Consider the following 16,833-nt stretch of genomic DNA (forward strand, 5'->3'; position numbering starts at 1 on the left):
TAGGTAAAGTGATTGATTGCTTATGAATACTATTTTTAGGCTTCCGTTTAAATCTTACACATTACATTTTTAGTTATTTTATTTAAATATTTTTATATGAAAATAACAAAGGGTAAACTATCAAAATAGTCATTTTTATTTGTCTCAAGTTACAGTTTAGCCATTTATGTTTTAAATGTTACTTTTTAATCACTTATGTTACTGTGTTGTAACATTTTAGTCATCGAATCGTTAATTTTTGTTAATGGTGTAATGGTAAGCTGACGTGGCACGTTAAATCATAATTTCAAACAAAAAATTTAGGTTACATTTTACAATTGGTCCCTATATTTTTTTCATTTTGAGCAATTTTTTTCTTCTTTTATATTCTTTTAACTTTCCTTTCTTTTATTTATTTTCCATTCTCTTCTGCTTCTCCCTTTGTTTTCCTCCCTTCGTTTCTTTTAACGTAGTTTTTTTATATTTTCCATTTGTTAAAATTAATCCACAAGCTCGCCTCACTCGAAAAAAATTAAATTGTTCAAAACAACAAAAGCATAGAGACTAATTTTAATAAATGGAAAACACAGAAAAACTACGTTAAAAGAAATGAAGAAGAGAGGAAAATAGAGGGAGAAGCAGAAGATAATGAAAAATAAAGGAAAATTAAAAGAAAATAAAAAAATTAAATTGCTCAAAATGAAGAAATATGAGGACTAATTGTATAAATTAACCTAAAATTTTCATTTGAAATGATGATTTAATATGTTACTTCAGCTTATCGTTATACCGTAAACGGTAATTAACGGCTCAGTGACTAAAATGTTACAACGTGATAACGTAAGTGACTAAAACATAACATTTCAAACATAAGTGACTAAAATGTAACCTGAGGTAAACAAAAATCACTGTTTTGGTAGTTTACCCAATAGCAAAAGACGAAAACACCATCATGTTAATAATATATTTAATCTTTTATTAGAAGGAAATTACAGTAATTTTATTGACTAAGTTGGTGTCAAGTTAACTTTTGACACTTAGAGATTTTCATGAACTGAATACGTGTATGGTATTATTACACTTTATATTTGCCCAAGCCTGACTAGACCTGTCCATGGGCCGGGCCGGGCGACGGCTCTCCCGAAATATGGAAGGGTTCGGGTAAAAATATAGGCCCAAAATATGGGCTTGGGCAAAAAAACGAGGCCCGTTTAAAAAATGGGTCGGGCTCGGGTTCAACTTTTTTTGCCCAGGCCCGGCCTGGCCCAAATATAATAAATATATATTTTTATTTTTATTTTTTAATTTTAATTTTAAAATACTTTAAAAATATTTTTATTTTTTTATTTTTAAAATATTTTTTTGTATTTATTAAAAACCGGGCCGGGCCGGGCCTGGGCTTATTATTTTTTTTCTCGGGCCGGGACTATGCAAAATTTTAGGTCCATATTTCGGGTCGGGCCTGGGCCTAAGAGTCGGGCCGAAATTTTTTCTGTGCCCGGCCCGAACCCCGCCCGGCCCGGCCTATGAACAGGTCTAAGCCTGACCCATATTTTAAACAAGGTTATTTTTTGCCTAAGTTCATTTTTTGAGATTCATACTTTTATTCAAATCCTCTCATATTTTGTACAGGTTTTCGAGTTTGGGTGAGTCGTCCACCCATTAATAAATTTAACAAAAGAATTTTAGCAGTTAATTCTGAAATATGAAAAATAGAGAAATAAAATTCTTTAAAAAATTAAAAGTAAAAAGAATTAAATTTTAAATATACGAAAAAGCATAGATTCTCAAAACAAATTTTAACCATAATCATACTATTTTCGTCCTATTGTACCGTAATTTACTCTAAAAATAAAAAAAAATAGTTTACGTTTTAGTACTTAAAAGCTATAAAAATGGAAGACTTGGACTAATAGAAATCAACAAAGTCCGAGATAATCGAGAAAAGGAAAATGGAAGGGATAAAGCACCAAATGGTTAAAGTGAATGGCATAAACATTCACATAGCTGAAAAAGGTGAAGGTCCAGTCATCCTTTTCCTCCATGGCTTCCCTGAGCTTTGGTATTCATGGCGTCACCAAATCCTCGCTTTATCTTCCATGGGTTACCGAGCCGTTGCTCCCGATTTGAGAGGCTACGGCGACTCGGATGCTCCCGACTCAGTCGAGAGTTACACTTGTTTCCACATAATCGGCGATTTAGTGGAGCTGATAGACGTACTGGATCCGGATGTAGGCAAGGTGTTTGTTGTTGGGCATGACTGGGGAGCTTACATGGCTTGGTTATTGTGTCTGTTTAGGCCTGATAAAGTGAAAGCATTGGTGAATTTGAGTGTGCCGTTTTTGAGGTCTCATCGGGAAATCAAGCCTGTTGATTTCTGGAGATCTTATTATGGTGCTGATCATTACATATCTAGATTTCAGGTAAATTATTATCAAACATATTAGATACATAAATCTTATTTTATGATTTTGAATTTTTTTCGCTATGGAATCTATGTTTATCTTAATTAATCTTGATTTCTGATTCTGTGACCATAATTTAAATTCTGAAGCTATTATACACGGGAGGGATCTCCTTTTTACACCATTCCATAACTTTTTAATGATCCATATTTTATAGATCCAGTAGTTAAATTTATTAAAATATTTATAATTATCATTAATGTAAACTTTCCAATTAATCCTATATTTTTATCATATTAATATAAAATATTGTCTATTGTCTATATATATATTTAATGGTTGAAAATTTTATATACATATAACATGAATTTAAAATATGACGATTAAATTATTAATATATTAGGCTAATTTACCAAAAAAAGTCAATTTTTTTAAAAAATTACCGAAATGGGCCGGTTTTTTTAATTATTTACCGGAATAGGCCATTTTTCCCGAAATTGCGTCCACGTCAGCGCGATGTCAGGGTACGTGACAGGACATCGCGTCCACGTCAGCAGGTTGTGCTGACGTGGACGCGATGTCCTGTCACGTAGCGCGATACCGGGGACGCGATTTTGACGCTGATTTTACGTTTGGGTTTTATGGCTTTTAGGGTTTAGGATGCAGGCTTTTTAGGGGTTAGGGGTCCCGGAAAAATTTTAATTAAATTAAGTTAGGTTAGGGTTAGGGTTAGGGTTTTCATGTAAAATAGGTTAGGGTTAGGGTTTTTAATTAAATTAAGTTAGGTTAGGGTTTGTAATTAAGTTAGGTTAGGGATTTTAATTAAAATATGTTAGGGTTAGGGTTTTCATGTAAAATATGTTAGGGTTAGGGTTTTTAATTAAATTAAGTTAGGTTAGGGTTTTTAATTAAGTTAGGTTAGGGATTTTAATTAAAATATGTTAGGGTTAGGGTTTTCATGTAAAATAGGTTAGGGTTATGGTTTTTAATTAAATTAAGTTAGGTTAGGGTTTTTAATTAAGTTAGGTTAGGGATTTTAATTAAAATATGTTAGGGTTAGGGTTTTCATGTAAAATAGGTTAGGGTTAGGGTTTTTAATTAAATTAAATTAGGTTAGGGTTTTAATTAAGTTAAGTTAGGGTTTTTAATTAAATTAAGTTAGGTTAAGGTTTTTAATTAAATTAGGTTAGGGTTTTTAATTAAGTTAAGTTAGGGTTTTTAATTAAATTAGGTTAGGGTTAGGGTTTTTAATCAAATAATGTCAAAATAACTCAGAAAATTTTTTATGTGTATTACATCGTCATAAACTTCTATTTCATTACATCAAAGGATAAAATTTAATACGGTAATCAATGTCTATGACCGGGGGATTCGGTTCCACATGGCGGCCGTTGACGGTTACGCGCTAGATTCCTCCTTCCTCTAGCTTCCGGCGGCGGTTGTTCTTCTTCGGGTGGTGATTGTTGTTCTTCTGGTTCGGCATCTGCTTGTCGGACTTGGGACGATGATCCACCTTCAAAGAATAGTGTATGTGGAGGTGTTTGCATCATGAACGGCGACGGAGTTTGAAAGCCATGCGTTGCTGGCTATTGGTAAAAATGAGAGCTCCCCGACGGCCCCCCTTGGGACCGCTCCTGCGCCGATGGCCTAGTTATCGGTGGTCCGCTCGGCATTACAGGAAATGGAGCTGATCCGGGCATTTGGCTCCAACCTGCCATAGGATTCAGAAAAGGATACATGTACGGATTAGGGTACGTACGGGTTAGGGTACATATAAGGGCTAGGAAACATACCTGGCATCATAGGGAAAGGTGAATGCGTGGGTATCATCTGTTGAATTGCTGCGTCAGGTGACTGCGTCGGTGCTCTCGTTGGGGACGGTGATTGCATGGCCGCTGATGATGAACCGGGTGAATGTCTGGGCCTCGTTGAGGGGCTGCCCTCGTAGTCTTGTCCCCTTGGATTTAGAGGCCCTCGCCTTTCCCTTCCGACACGTATTTGCCGCTGCCTCTCCTCCAGTGTAAGTAAATACGGCTTCCCATGGGCCCTAAACCATGGCATGTATTCTGGAACGCACGCTAACTCGGGAACGATGATTGGTTCCCGAGTAGGTAGATATTCATTCCGATTTACCACATTTCCATGTACACTGACCAGTATCTAGGACAATCCGTACCTAATAGCCGAAGGTCGATTTTGTGGTGCTCGTCAAACTCCTCAGGGTCCGCAAGGATCGGTTGTCTACATCCAAACTGTCGTAGGACTCTATCTGTCTGGTGGGGCTCTACGGTTGCATAGTTGATCAACACCACTTTCACGTGCCAAGCGTTCGGATTTTGTAAAAACTCTTCCGAGATTACTGCCCGGACTGCCGGATCCTCGTATGGTGTCCAATTAAACTACATGAACATGATAGAAATATTACATATATACATAATACTAAATACTAAATATCAATCCACTAGCGAATGTATGGAAATATCTATTTGCAATAATACTTACTTCTGCTTCCGACCGTTGCTCCAATAAAAGCCGTATATCTTCAAGTTCAGTCGGTAATCCACGATAACTTGCCGGATGGTTCCACCTAATTAAATAAATTTTTAGCATACTTTTATTCTTACAAAATCTACATAACAATTTCAAAATGTAATATAAAATTTACCTCGTTACGAGTGGGAATGTATATGGGTGGTTCACTCGAGGACGTAGAAATGGAAAGCGAAACCGTGCCCATGATTGCAGTAGTGACAGACAACCTCCAATTTTTGCTCTCCTCGGTTTGGTCGCCCCGCACATCTCCCGATATAATGTTGCCAAGACGGCAGACCCCCAACTAAATTCACCGGCTGCTCTAAAATCAACGAGTTTTAGCAGCCACCTTAGATGTACACGGCTCCGTGACGTGTCGGCCATGAGATAGCCTCCAATTATTTGAAGAATGTATGATCGAGCATATCGGATTCTTTCAATTTCGGTTGAATTTTCATTCAGACCGGGGAAGGTGGCACGTAACCAGCCCATCTCCACTTTACCTCCATCCAATTTATCCGGAACGGCGCCCAAAAGCTCGTAGCACACCGCCTCCCAATTGCTAGATTGGGCAGACCCGGTCACTGGGTGCCCGTCCACCGGCAATCCCAAATGCAGATGGACATTTTCTAGAGTGATAGTGCACTCTCCACATGGAAGATGAAATGTGTGCGTCTCAGGTCTCCACCTCTCGATCAACGCATTGATCAGTTTCGGCTCCAACTTGCATCCCCGGCCTACCGTCGCCACATGCCAAAATCCCGCTTCCCGCAGGTAGTTCTCTACTAACGGTGATGGAGGAGCATGCATATTCCGAATATTGCATACCAATACTCGATCTTCAGCCTTTTATAACAAAAAATAAATTAATAAATATCTAAAAATACATAAATAAAAATATCTTAAATAAAATTTAAAATTTAAATTTAATACTTACCATGTTCATTTGCTCCAACGATATGTGATTCCTATCAAGACGAATCAATGATCTGGCAATTGTTGAAAATATTAAAAAATTTAAAATTATTTTAAAAAAATAAAAAATTTTAAAATTTTCTTAAAAAAATGAAATTTAATGGAAAAAGAAATTTAATATGGATTTTGAGATTTTTTGAAGGAAATTGAGAGTTTGAGAGAATTTTGGAAGGAAATTGAGAGAATTTTTGAAGGGAATTGAGAGAATCTTTGAAGGACATTGATGTTGAATTTGTTTGTGAAAATAAAAGGGGTGAGGGGTTTATATAGTAAAAAAAAATTTTTGACCATTGGGGGGGGCAACTGTCAATTTTTTGACCGTTGGGCACTGTTCACGCGCGCGGCCACATCGCGTTTACGTCAGCGCAACCTACTGACATGGAAGGAAATCGCTTCCTCAAGGACGCGATTTCCTTCCACGTCAGCAGGTCGCGCTGACGTTGACGCGATGTCCTGTCACGTACCCTGACATCACGCTGACGTGGACGCGATTTCGGAGAAAATGGCCCATTCCGGTAAATAATTAAAAAACCGGCCCATTTCGGTAATTTTTTAAAAAAATTGGCTTTTTTTTGATAAATTAGCCAATATATTAATCATATAAAATATTATGAAATCACTCGTATAAATGCATCTCTCCGTGTATATTTATATATGATCCAACATACAAATTAGAAAGTGTATTATCTTTTTTTTTGGCAATTTCAACTTTTCTAACTATGATGTTGACATTTGACATTGTAATTTAAATCCGGAATTTCAATTCGATTTTGCATTAGTTTTGGAAAGGTTTTATTTATATATATATGTGTATATATACTCTAAATTTCAGCTAAATTATCAAACATGATATAGTATTTATTTTGTCATTTTAACTATTTTAGTTATAGATTTAATGTTGATCTTAATTCATTGTGATGTATGCATCCACAATCCCAATTTAAATCTTGAGTTTGGTAAGTTTTTATGTCAGCTTTAAGTAGAATTATCTTAACTAATTGTGATGTATGCATCCGCAATTTTAATTTAAATCTCGAGTTTGGTAAGCTTTTATGTCAGCTTTAGGTGGAACTATCAAGCATACAAGTTGCATACAGAGTTTTTATTCTGTGATTTCGAATGCGTCCCGGATTTCGATTGAAGGTTTTGTTATTGATATATATATATGTATGTATATGTATATATTACAGAAACCTGGAGAAATAGAAGGTGAATTTGCAGAGATTGGAGTGGAGAGAGTTGAGAAGGAACTTTTGACTGATTTTCCAGTTATCTTGCCAAAAGGGAAACTGTTCAAACGTCCATTAGATGAACCAATTACATTGCCTTCTTGGTTGTCCGAGGAAGAAGCTAATTACTATGTCACCGTATTCCAGAAAACTGGCTACACCGGTGCACTCAACTTCTACAGAAACTTTAACAGGTATATGTTTATGTGTGATATATATTATTTGGTACAATTCATAGATAGGATTGAGAATTTTTGAATGCTAGTGTACCAAGTAATATATTTATATATCAAATCATTCATAAAAAATGATTTTAGGTTGGAATTTATGCATTTATAACTTTTTTTTTTTGGTAAAAGTACTGTAGAGGCTCTTGTTTATGGGTGTTATTGTTTTGATGGCAGAAACTGGGAACTATTGAAACCATGGGTGGGTAGTAAGATCAAAACACCAGCCAAGTTCATTGTGGGTGATAAGGATTTGGTTTACCATATGCCTGGTATGAAGGATTACATTCACAATGGTGGGTTCCAAGAAGATGTGCCATCTCTGCAGCAAGTGGTGGTGATGGAAGGTGTTGCCCATTTCATCAACATGGAGAAACCAGACGAGATCAACAAATACATTTCTGACTTCTTTACCCAGTTTGTTTGAAATAAATAAATAAATAAATAAAATAAATCCATGTATTCCAAGTCTTTTGTGTTATAATAATAAAAAAAAACACTTTGGCTAAGATCCAAGTGCTGAAGGGGGACTTATGGTTAAGACTGAATTATTAATGTTAGAATATTTTTCAAGTAATTTTGAATTTTGAATTTTTTATATTTAGGTTGAATTGTTAACATAATTATTATTTTTTGTTAAATTTATTGGTACAATATTTTGAAATTAAAAAAAATACTAATAAATATTATAATAAATTTGGACGATGTTAATAATTAAATTTATATTTTTAAACCTTAAAAATAAAATGATTAAATTTTAAATTTAGGAAGAAAACATAGACTTGTAACATGGAGGAGTAGATGCTCTTTTCGATGAGTTTCGATAATTTTTTTGGTCTTGCATTTGATGAAAGGAAACTTACTTTTAATCGATGGATTTGATTTTTTTTTTTTAAATTTTAAGAGGTTTTATATTCTTTTCGTTTTATCACTTTAGTTAATAAATAATATATATATATATTTTGTTTATGATTTGAGTGCGATTTTAACTATTTTAAGAATTAAAGACTTGTCATAGGAAAATCATGTAGCTCATCTCTTGGCAACGGAAGGATTTAGGGGGAGGGAAATACTCATCTTCTTAAAGGAGTGTTGGAGTTTGCAGTGAAGGTGGTGGAGAAGGATCGTTGGGGGTTGCACTATCAAATTAACCCTAGGTGTTTACAAATCGAAAGCCGGTTGTAGATTCGTGTCTGTCTGAGCTCAGATCATCGAGGATAGTGAAGAGAATATGAAGGGCCAAAAGCAGAGGTAGAAATTGGGGTTTAAAGGCTATTGGAGATCGATTTAGTCACCAGGAGAAAATAGGATTTGATTTCAGTGTTGGGAGTAGAGGTGCTTATGGGCCGGGCCGGGTTTGGGCCGGACCCAGAAAAATTTTGGCTCGGCCCGGCCCGAAATATGGGCCTAGAATTTTGCCCAAGCCCGGCTCGGGAAAAAAATCATAAGCTTGGCCTGGCCCGGCCCGTTTTTAAATAAATACCAAAAATTTATTTTAAAAATTAAAACAAAAATTAAAAAAAGTATTTTAAAAGTATTTTAAAAATATTTTAAAATTAAAAAATTAAAAAAGTATTTTAAAAAAATTAAAATTTAAAAAATTTAAAAAAAGTATTTTAAAAGTATTTTAAAATTAAAAAAATAAAAATATTTATTATATTCGGGCTGAGCCGAGCCGGCCGGGCCAAAAAAATGGTGCCCGAGGCCCGGTCTGTTTTTTAATCGGATCTCGTTTTTTTGCTCAAACTCATATTTCGGGCCTATATTTTTATCTAAACCCTCCATATTTTGAGCGAGCCGTCGGGCCGGGCCGGGCCGCCCGGCCCATGAGCACCTCTAGTTGGGAGTGCCCATTTATTAGGTTAGGGTAAAGTTTTTTTTAGTTAAGAAGTGGTCAGGTTGTCTAGATATTGTTTGTTTTCAATTTCTAATTTGTATTGGTTTGTTATTGCTTATTTTTCCTATAATCTATTTTCGATGCAGCGTGTAGTGGCGAAGCTACGAGGATTGACAGGATTCTGATTTTCTTAAAATAACTTTTTTTATTTAAGTCCATTTAGAATTTATATTGAAATAATAAAATTTTGATTCAAATCTATAAAAGAAAAATTCCAAAGAAAACAAGGAAAATGCTGGGTGAAGGACTCAGAAAAAAACAACTTTCCTTTGACTAACGTCTTCTTTGATTCGTCAAAAGGGGAGGCTTTGTTTTTCCATTTGGTTTGAAATTTGTGGTGGCTTTTGATTTATTGGTGTTATATATATATATTCTTTTATTTTTTATGTAAGATAATTGGGTTATATAGAAATTAGGAGTCCATTCGTTTCACTGAAAATTATTTTATATATTTTTATGTGTTTGTTTTATGAAAAATAAATTATTTAACGGAAAATGACATACAGATCAATAGAAAATAAATTATTATTTTGTAAAATAACTTACCCTATTGAGAAACGTCAGTCATTTTTCAAAAAATAACTTATTTATAGATAACTTTATTTTTATATAAAAATTAACTAAGTCAAGCTTAATATTATTATATTGATAAAAATATTTTTAAAAATATTTAAAATTAATAAAATATTAATATAAAATATTATAATTTTCAATATTATTAAAGATACATATTTAATTACCTATATCTAATCATATAATAAATTATTATTTTTATTTTAATAATAAAAATTTTGATTCAAATCTATAAAAGAAAAATTCCAAAGAAAACACGGAAAATGCTGGGTGAAGGACTTAGGAAAAAACAACTGTCCTTTGACTAACGTCTTCTTTGATTCGTCAAAAAAGGTGGCTTTGTTTTTCCATTTGGTTTGAAATTTGTGGTGGCTTTGATTTATTGTTGTTTCATCGAAAAATATTTTATGTATTTTTATGTGTTTGTTTTATGAAAAATAATTTATTTAACGGAAAATGACATACAGGTCAATAGAAAATAAATTATTTTCTCTGTAAAATAACTTATCCTATTGAGAAAAGTTAGTCATTTTTAAAAAAATAATTTATTTATAGATAATTTTATTTTTATATGAAAATTAACTAAGTCAAGCTTAATATTATTATATTAATAAAAAATATTTTTAAAAATATTTAAAAATAATAAAATATTAATATAAAATATTATAATTTTTAATATTATTAAAGATACATATTTAATGACCTATATCTAATCATATAATAAATTATTATTTTTATTTTAATAATAAAAAATTTAAATAATATTCTTCATATATTATTGAAAAATTTTCAATATTAATATTTTAATAATAATTATAAATATATTAATAATAAATGTTTTGTAGTATAAATGTTAATATATGTCATAAGTCCATGAATGTTTCACAAATTTAAAATTTAACCCCTGTACTTTTATTTTCTAGAATTTAGTCCCTTCACTTTTCAGATTTGAAAATCAAGTCTAATTATTACTATTTTTCAATTTTTTATCAATTTTTTTTTGATATTGCATTTTTTAAACTAAAAAGTGCTCCCATTTATAGATTTCCTGTAACGCGTCTTGGAACAATGTCATTTAGTGAACTATAAAATTTTGAGAACTATAGTTGGGACCCAAATTTAAAGGAAAAGAACAAGAAAAAAAAAGTGAAAATAATGTGGGGAAGAGTGCAGAAAAGAAAACAATGGAAAAAACATGGAAAAGGGAAAAAGAAAAGAAAAAGAAAAAAAACATGGATGGTTTGAAGAAGAAAAAAGAAAAATAGAGTAGAGAGTAGAGAGAGAATGAAAATAAAAATATTTTAATTTTAATTTTATGTAAATGATGATATAGGGAACATAATGGTTACGAAATTATAGTTTACGTATTAGTTTGACAAAAAAAAGGTATAATTTATGAATTAAGCCGTATGATTATAGGGCAAATTACGCTAGTTGATGCCCAACTATTGTAAATTTCTTTTGTGGTCACCAATTATAGAAGGTTACAAAATTGTCATCTTAGTCAATTTCTTTTTTGGTCATCAAACTATCAAAAGTTACAAAATGATCACTCAACTATTGAATTTTTTTCTTTTTTGGTCACCCAGCTATAATGAATTTTCGGGTGTTTCTATTTTTACGTCAACTAATTAGTGACAAAAAAGATAAAATTTAATGGTTAAATTCTACAATTAGTCATTGTACTTTGAAAAAGTTATGGATTTTAGTCCCTATACTTTAATTTCATCAATTTCAATAGTTGTACTTTTCTAATTGATCATTTGTAGCTCATGTGCTTTTCAAAATTTAAAATTTTAGTCTTGACCCAAACCATAATAGTCGAATTTGTTTGGTTAAATTCAATTACTTGCCTTGTACCATGCATACAGTTGTAAATTTGATCCATATTCTCCAGTTAAATCATTCTAAGCCTCTATACCTTTTGAATTTTGAAATTTTAATATTGATGCAATCGGAAATCGTTAATCCATTAAAATGATTTTTAGTGAGTAATACGTGAAAATAAAAAATTGACATGGCACTACACATATGATAATATTCAGCGCACCAGATTTTCAAAAATAGTATAGTTTAATGAATTTATCAATTTGGTTAATAAATTTTTTTTTTGTTTTATGATTTGAGTGCGATTTTAGCTGTTTTAAGAATTGAAGACTTGTCATAGGGAAATCAAATGGCTCATCTCTTGGCAACCGAAGGATTTAGAGGGGAGAGAAATACTCATCTTCTTGAATGAGTGTCGGAGTTTGCAGTGGAGGTGGTGGAGAAGGATCGTTGGGGGGTAGCGCCATCAAATTAACCCTAGGTGTTTACAGATCAGAAGCCGGTTGTAGCTTCGCGTCTGCCTGAGCTTAGATCGTCAGGACAGTGAAGAGAACATGAAGGCCAAAAACAGACGTAGAAATTGGGGTTTAAAGGCTATTGGAGATCGATTCAATTCCTAGAAAAAAAAGCATGATTTGGTTTCTGGAAAGGAGATGTTTTGGGAATGGGCTCCTAAGTTTTCATTATATGACGTTTCAGTGTTGGGAGTGCCCATTTATTAGGCTACGGTAAAGTTACTTTTAGTTAAGAATTGATCAGGTTGTCTAGGTACTGTTTGTTTTCAGTTTCTAATTTGTTTTGATTTGTTACTGTTTATTTTTTCTATAATTTATTTTTGAGGCAACGTGTAGTGACGAAGCTACGGGAGTTGACAGGGTTCCAACTCTCTTAAAATATATATTTTTTCATTTAAGTACATTTATAATTTATATTGAAATAATAAAATTTGATTTAAATCTATATAAAAAAATTCCGAAGAAAACAAGGAAAATGCTGGGTGAAGGGCTCAGAAAAAAACAACTGTCCTTTGATTAACGTCTTCTTTGACTCGTCAAAAAGGGCGGCTTTGGTTTGAAATTTGTGGTGGCTTTGATTTATTGGTCTTATATATGTATATTTACACACACACATATTTCTTTTATTTTTGATGTAAGATAATTGGGTTTTATAGAAATTATGAGTCCATTTGTTTTACTAAAAAATATTTTATGTATTTTTATATTACTTTTAAGAAACGTAAGTAATTTTTTAAAAATAGCTCATTTATAGATAATTTTATTTTTATATAAAAATTAACTTAAGTAAAGCTGAATATTATTATATTAATATAAAAATATCTTTAAAAATATTTAAAAATAATAAAGGATTAATATAAAATATTATAATTTTTAATATTATTAAAGATATATATTTAATTATCTATATCTAATCATATAATAAACTATTGTTTTTAATATATTATTTTTATTTTAATAATAAAAATTTTAAATAACATTCTTCATATATTATTGAAAAGTATTTAATATTAATATTCTAATAATAAATATTTATTACAATTATAAATATATTAATAATAAATGTTTTGTAGTATAAATGTTAAAATATGCAATGAGTTCATGTACTTTTTATAAATTTGAAAATCATGTCCAACTTTTTTATCAAATTTTTCGATATCACATTTTTAACTAAAAAAATACTCATATTTATAAATTTCGTCTAAAATTTAGAGTAACGTGTCTTGGAACAATGCCACTCACTAAACCATAAAATTTGGGGAATTATAGTTGGGAGCCCAAATTTAAAGGAAAAGAAAAAAAAGTGAAAAAGAAGTGGGGACAAGTGCAGAAAAGTAAACAATGGAAAAAAAAACATGAAAAAGGGAAAAAAGAAGAAGAAGAAAAAAGATGGATGGTCATGGTTTGAAGAAGAAGAAAAAAGAAAAAGAAAAAGAAAAAAGAGAATGAAAATAAAAATAATTTAATTTAATTTATATTTTTAATTTTATGTAAATGATGATGTATGGACCATAATGGTTGTGGAATTATAGTTTACGTATTAGTTTGACGAAAAAAAAATTTATGTATCTAATTAAAAACGAGGGTATAATTTATGAATTAAGCCTTATGATTATAGGGTAAATTGCGCTAGTTGTTCCCTAACTATTGTAAATTTCTTTTGTGGTCACCAATTAATGAAAGTTACAAAATTGTCATCTTAGTCAATTTCTTTTTTGGTGTCATCAAACTATCAAAAGTTATAAAATGATCACTCAACTATTAAATTTTTTTTTGGTCACCCAACTATCTTGAATTTTTGGGTGTTTTCATTTTCACGTCACCTAATCAGTGACAAAAAAGATAAAATTTAATGGTTAAATTTTACAATTAGTCATTGTACTTTGAAAAAGTTATGGATTTTAGTCCCTATACTTTAATTTCATCAATTTCAATCGTTGTACTTTTCTAATTGATCATTTGTAGTCCATGTACTTTTCAAATTTTAAAGCTTTAGACCTGACCCAAACCATAACAGTTGAATTTGTTTAGTTGAATTCAATTACTAGCCTTGTACCATGCATACTGATGTACATTTGATCCATATTTTCTGATTAGATCGTTTTAAGTTGCTATACCTTTTGAATTTTTAGTATTGATGCAACTGGAAATCGTTAATCCATTAACTGAATTTTTAGTGAGTAATATGTGAAAATTACAAATTGACATGATACTACACATATGATAATATTCAGCGCATCAGATTTTAGAAAATAGTATAACTTAATGAATTTAACAATTATATTAGGTGATAATTGAAATTTTAAAAATTGAAAAGTACAAGGACTAAAAATAATCAAATTAAAGTACATGAATTAAATTCATAACGTTTACAAACTACAGGGACTAATAGTAATATTTAACCAAAATTAATAGTTGGCGACAAGAGAAAATTCATATTGAGGTGACAGTTTACGTCATATATTTTCCTCCATCGTACCATCGTACTATAAAAAGAATACGCGAAGAAGAAGACGATGTAGAAAACCAGAAAAATCAAGGTATTTACGAGAATTAAGCAATAATAATGGAAGGGATAGAGCACCGAATGGTTAAAGTGAATGGCATAAACATTCACATAGCCGAAAAAGGTGAAGGCCCAGTCATCCTTTTCCTCCATGGCTTCCCTGAGCTTTGGTATTCATGGCGTCACCAAATCCTCGCTTTATCTTCCATGGGTTACCGAGCCGTTGCTCCCGATTTGAGAGGCTATGGTGACTCGGATGCTCCCGACTCAGTCGAGAGTTACACTTGTTTCCACGTAATCGGCGATCTAGTGGAGTTGATAAACGTGGTGGATCCGGATGAAGGGAAGGTGTTTGTGGTAGGGCATGACTGGGGAGCCATACTAGGATGGTATTTGTGTATGTTTAGGCCTGATAAAGTGAAAGCATTGGTGAATTTGAGTGTGCCGTTTTTGAGGTTTCATCCGGAAATCAAGCCTGTTGGTTTCTGGAAATCTTATTATGGCAGTGATCATTACATCTCTAGATTTCAGGTAACTTATTTCTTGCAGTTAAATCAAACTGTTTATAATTAGGAAATTATAGGTGCTCATTTTTATGAACAATATGTATATGTATATGTATATGTATATGTATATGTATATGTATATGTATATGTATATGATTACAGGAATATGGAGAAATAGAAGGTGAATTTGCAGAGATTGGAGTGGAGAGAGTTTTGAAGGGATATTTGAGTGATTTTCCAGTATCGTTGCCGAAAGGGAAACTATTTAAACGTCCATTAGATGAAGAAAATACATTGCCTTGTTGGTTATCTGAGGAAGAAGCCAATTACTATGTCACCAAATTCCAGAAAACTGGTTTCACTGGTCCACTCAACTTCTACAGAAACCTTAACAGGTATGTGTATATATATATATGTATGTATATAAAATTTTGGGTCGTAACCAGTGTTTATGTTTTGGAGTGTTGGGTTTTGATGGCAGAAACTGGGAACTATTGAAACCATGGGTGGGTAGTAAGATCAAAACACCAGCCAAGTTCATAATGGGGGATAAGGATCTGGTTTATGGTGTGCCTGGTATGAAGGATTATATTCACAATGGTGGGTTCCAAGAAGATGTGCCATCTCTGCAGCAAGTGGTGGTGATGGAAGGTGTTGGCCATTTCATCAACATGGAGAAACCAGACGAGATCAACCAATACATTTATGACTTCTTTACACAGTTTCATTGAACCCAAATAACAAAAAGAAAGAAAAAATAAAGTCCTTTCCTTTGCAATGTGAAAAAAAAATTCAATAAAGTTTAGGGGTTAAATATGCTATTATCCCAAAAGCCAAAACTAGTTTGGAGTACCCGTGTTATTTTTCCATGATATATTATAGTTATACATTCGGTAACTAGGTCTAGAAGTTAGGATGATAATTTTGTAGTGTTTAAATGTTTAATACAGGTTTTAGAATTGATTTAATGAAAAATTTATAATTAACAAATAAATTTTAAAATCCTGAATTAAGTTACATCCATTAAATTATATTTGATAAATAAAATGTAAAAATTAAATAAATTCACAATCAACACTAAATTTATTCTATTAACAAAATAATAAAAAATTCAAACATAATAATATTGACAGTTAATTTTCTTTAAATCAACGCTAAAACTTAAACTAAACACTAAAAGGTTAACACAGTCATTTTTTAAGAGCAAAATATGTAACTTTTATCAAATACGGATATCATACTAGACCAAAAAATAACACGGGTACCACATTTGAAAAATGTGTAAAATTCAGTTACCAAATTATATATTAAATCTTTACTTTTTAAAACCTTACTCTTTATTTTTTTTCTCTTAGTCATTTTTAATTTTGACATAATGATAAATTTAGCTCTTAATGTGTGCATATTTTCTCAATTTGGCTGTTATTATTTTTTTGAGCTAAATTTAGCCCTGAACATTTTAAAAATAGTCAAATTATTATTTAAAAAAAAAGAATTATTGATTAATACGTTAAATTTTTAAAGATGATAGCCTGTTAGAGGTGCTCATGGGCCAGACCCAACCAAAATGTTAAGCCCGTTTGTTAGGCTCTGGCCATAAAAATGGGCCTAAATTTTTGTCCAAGTCTGGCCCGGATAAAAATGTTAAAACTCGAGCCCAAC

The 16,833-nt window shown here is 31.7% G+C and overlaps 2 protein-coding genes across 2 annotated transcripts; both read left to right on the plus strand.

Moving 5' to 3' along the window:
* Positions 1-1,809: 1,809 nt before the first annotated feature.
* LOC107944509 (epoxide hydrolase A) lies at positions 1,810-7,924 on the plus strand. Its single transcript, XM_016878356.2, has 3 exons — positions 1,810-2,402; positions 7,082-7,314; positions 7,525-7,924. Exons 1-3 carry the CDS (start codon positions 1,932-1,934, stop codon positions 7,772-7,774), a joined length of 954 nt encoding a protein of 317 aa, XP_016733845.1. The 5' UTR covers positions 1,810-1,931; the 3' UTR covers positions 7,775-7,924.
* A 6,693-nt stretch (positions 7,925-14,617) lies between these two features.
* Positions 14,618-16,068, plus strand: LOC107944429 (epoxide hydrolase A). The gene is made up of 3 exons (XM_016878281.2): positions 14,618-15,196; positions 15,334-15,566; positions 15,653-16,068. The coding sequence occupies exons 1-3, from the start codon at positions 14,726-14,728 to the stop codon at positions 15,900-15,902; spliced, it is 954 nt and encodes a 317-aa protein (XP_016733770.1). The 5' UTR covers positions 14,618-14,725; the 3' UTR covers positions 15,903-16,068.
* Positions 16,069-16,833: the final 765 nt, after the last annotated feature.

The sequence above is a fragment of the Gossypium hirsutum genome, chromosome D13, assembly GCF_007990345.1.
Source record: "Gossypium hirsutum isolate 1008001.06 chromosome D13, Gossypium_hirsutum_v2.1, whole genome shotgun sequence".
In the NCBI taxonomy this organism is placed as follows: Eukaryota; Viridiplantae; Streptophyta; class Magnoliopsida; order Malvales; family Malvaceae; genus Gossypium; species Gossypium hirsutum.

Coding starts and splice junctions, on each gene's coding strand:
- LOC107944429 (XM_016878281.2), top strand. CDS start 14,726: ATGGAAGGGATAGAGCACCGAATGGTTAAAGTGAATGGCATAAACATT. Junction 15,197..15,333: donor ATTACATCTCTAGATTTCAG/GTAACTTATTTC, acceptor ATATGATTACAG/GAATATGGAGAAATAGAAGG. Junction 15,567..15,652: donor TTCTACAGAAACCTTAACAG/GTATGTGTATAT, acceptor TTTTGATGGCAG/AAACTGGGAACTATTGAAAC.
- LOC107944509 (XM_016878356.2), top strand. CDS start 1,932: ATGGAAGGGATAAAGCACCAAATGGTTAAAGTGAATGGCATAAACATT. Junction 2,403..7,081: donor ATTACATATCTAGATTTCAG/GTAAATTATTAT, acceptor TATATATTACAG/AAACCTGGAGAAATAGAAGG. Junction 7,315..7,524: donor TTCTACAGAAACTTTAACAG/GTATATGTTTAT, acceptor TTTTGATGGCAG/AAACTGGGAACTATTGAAAC.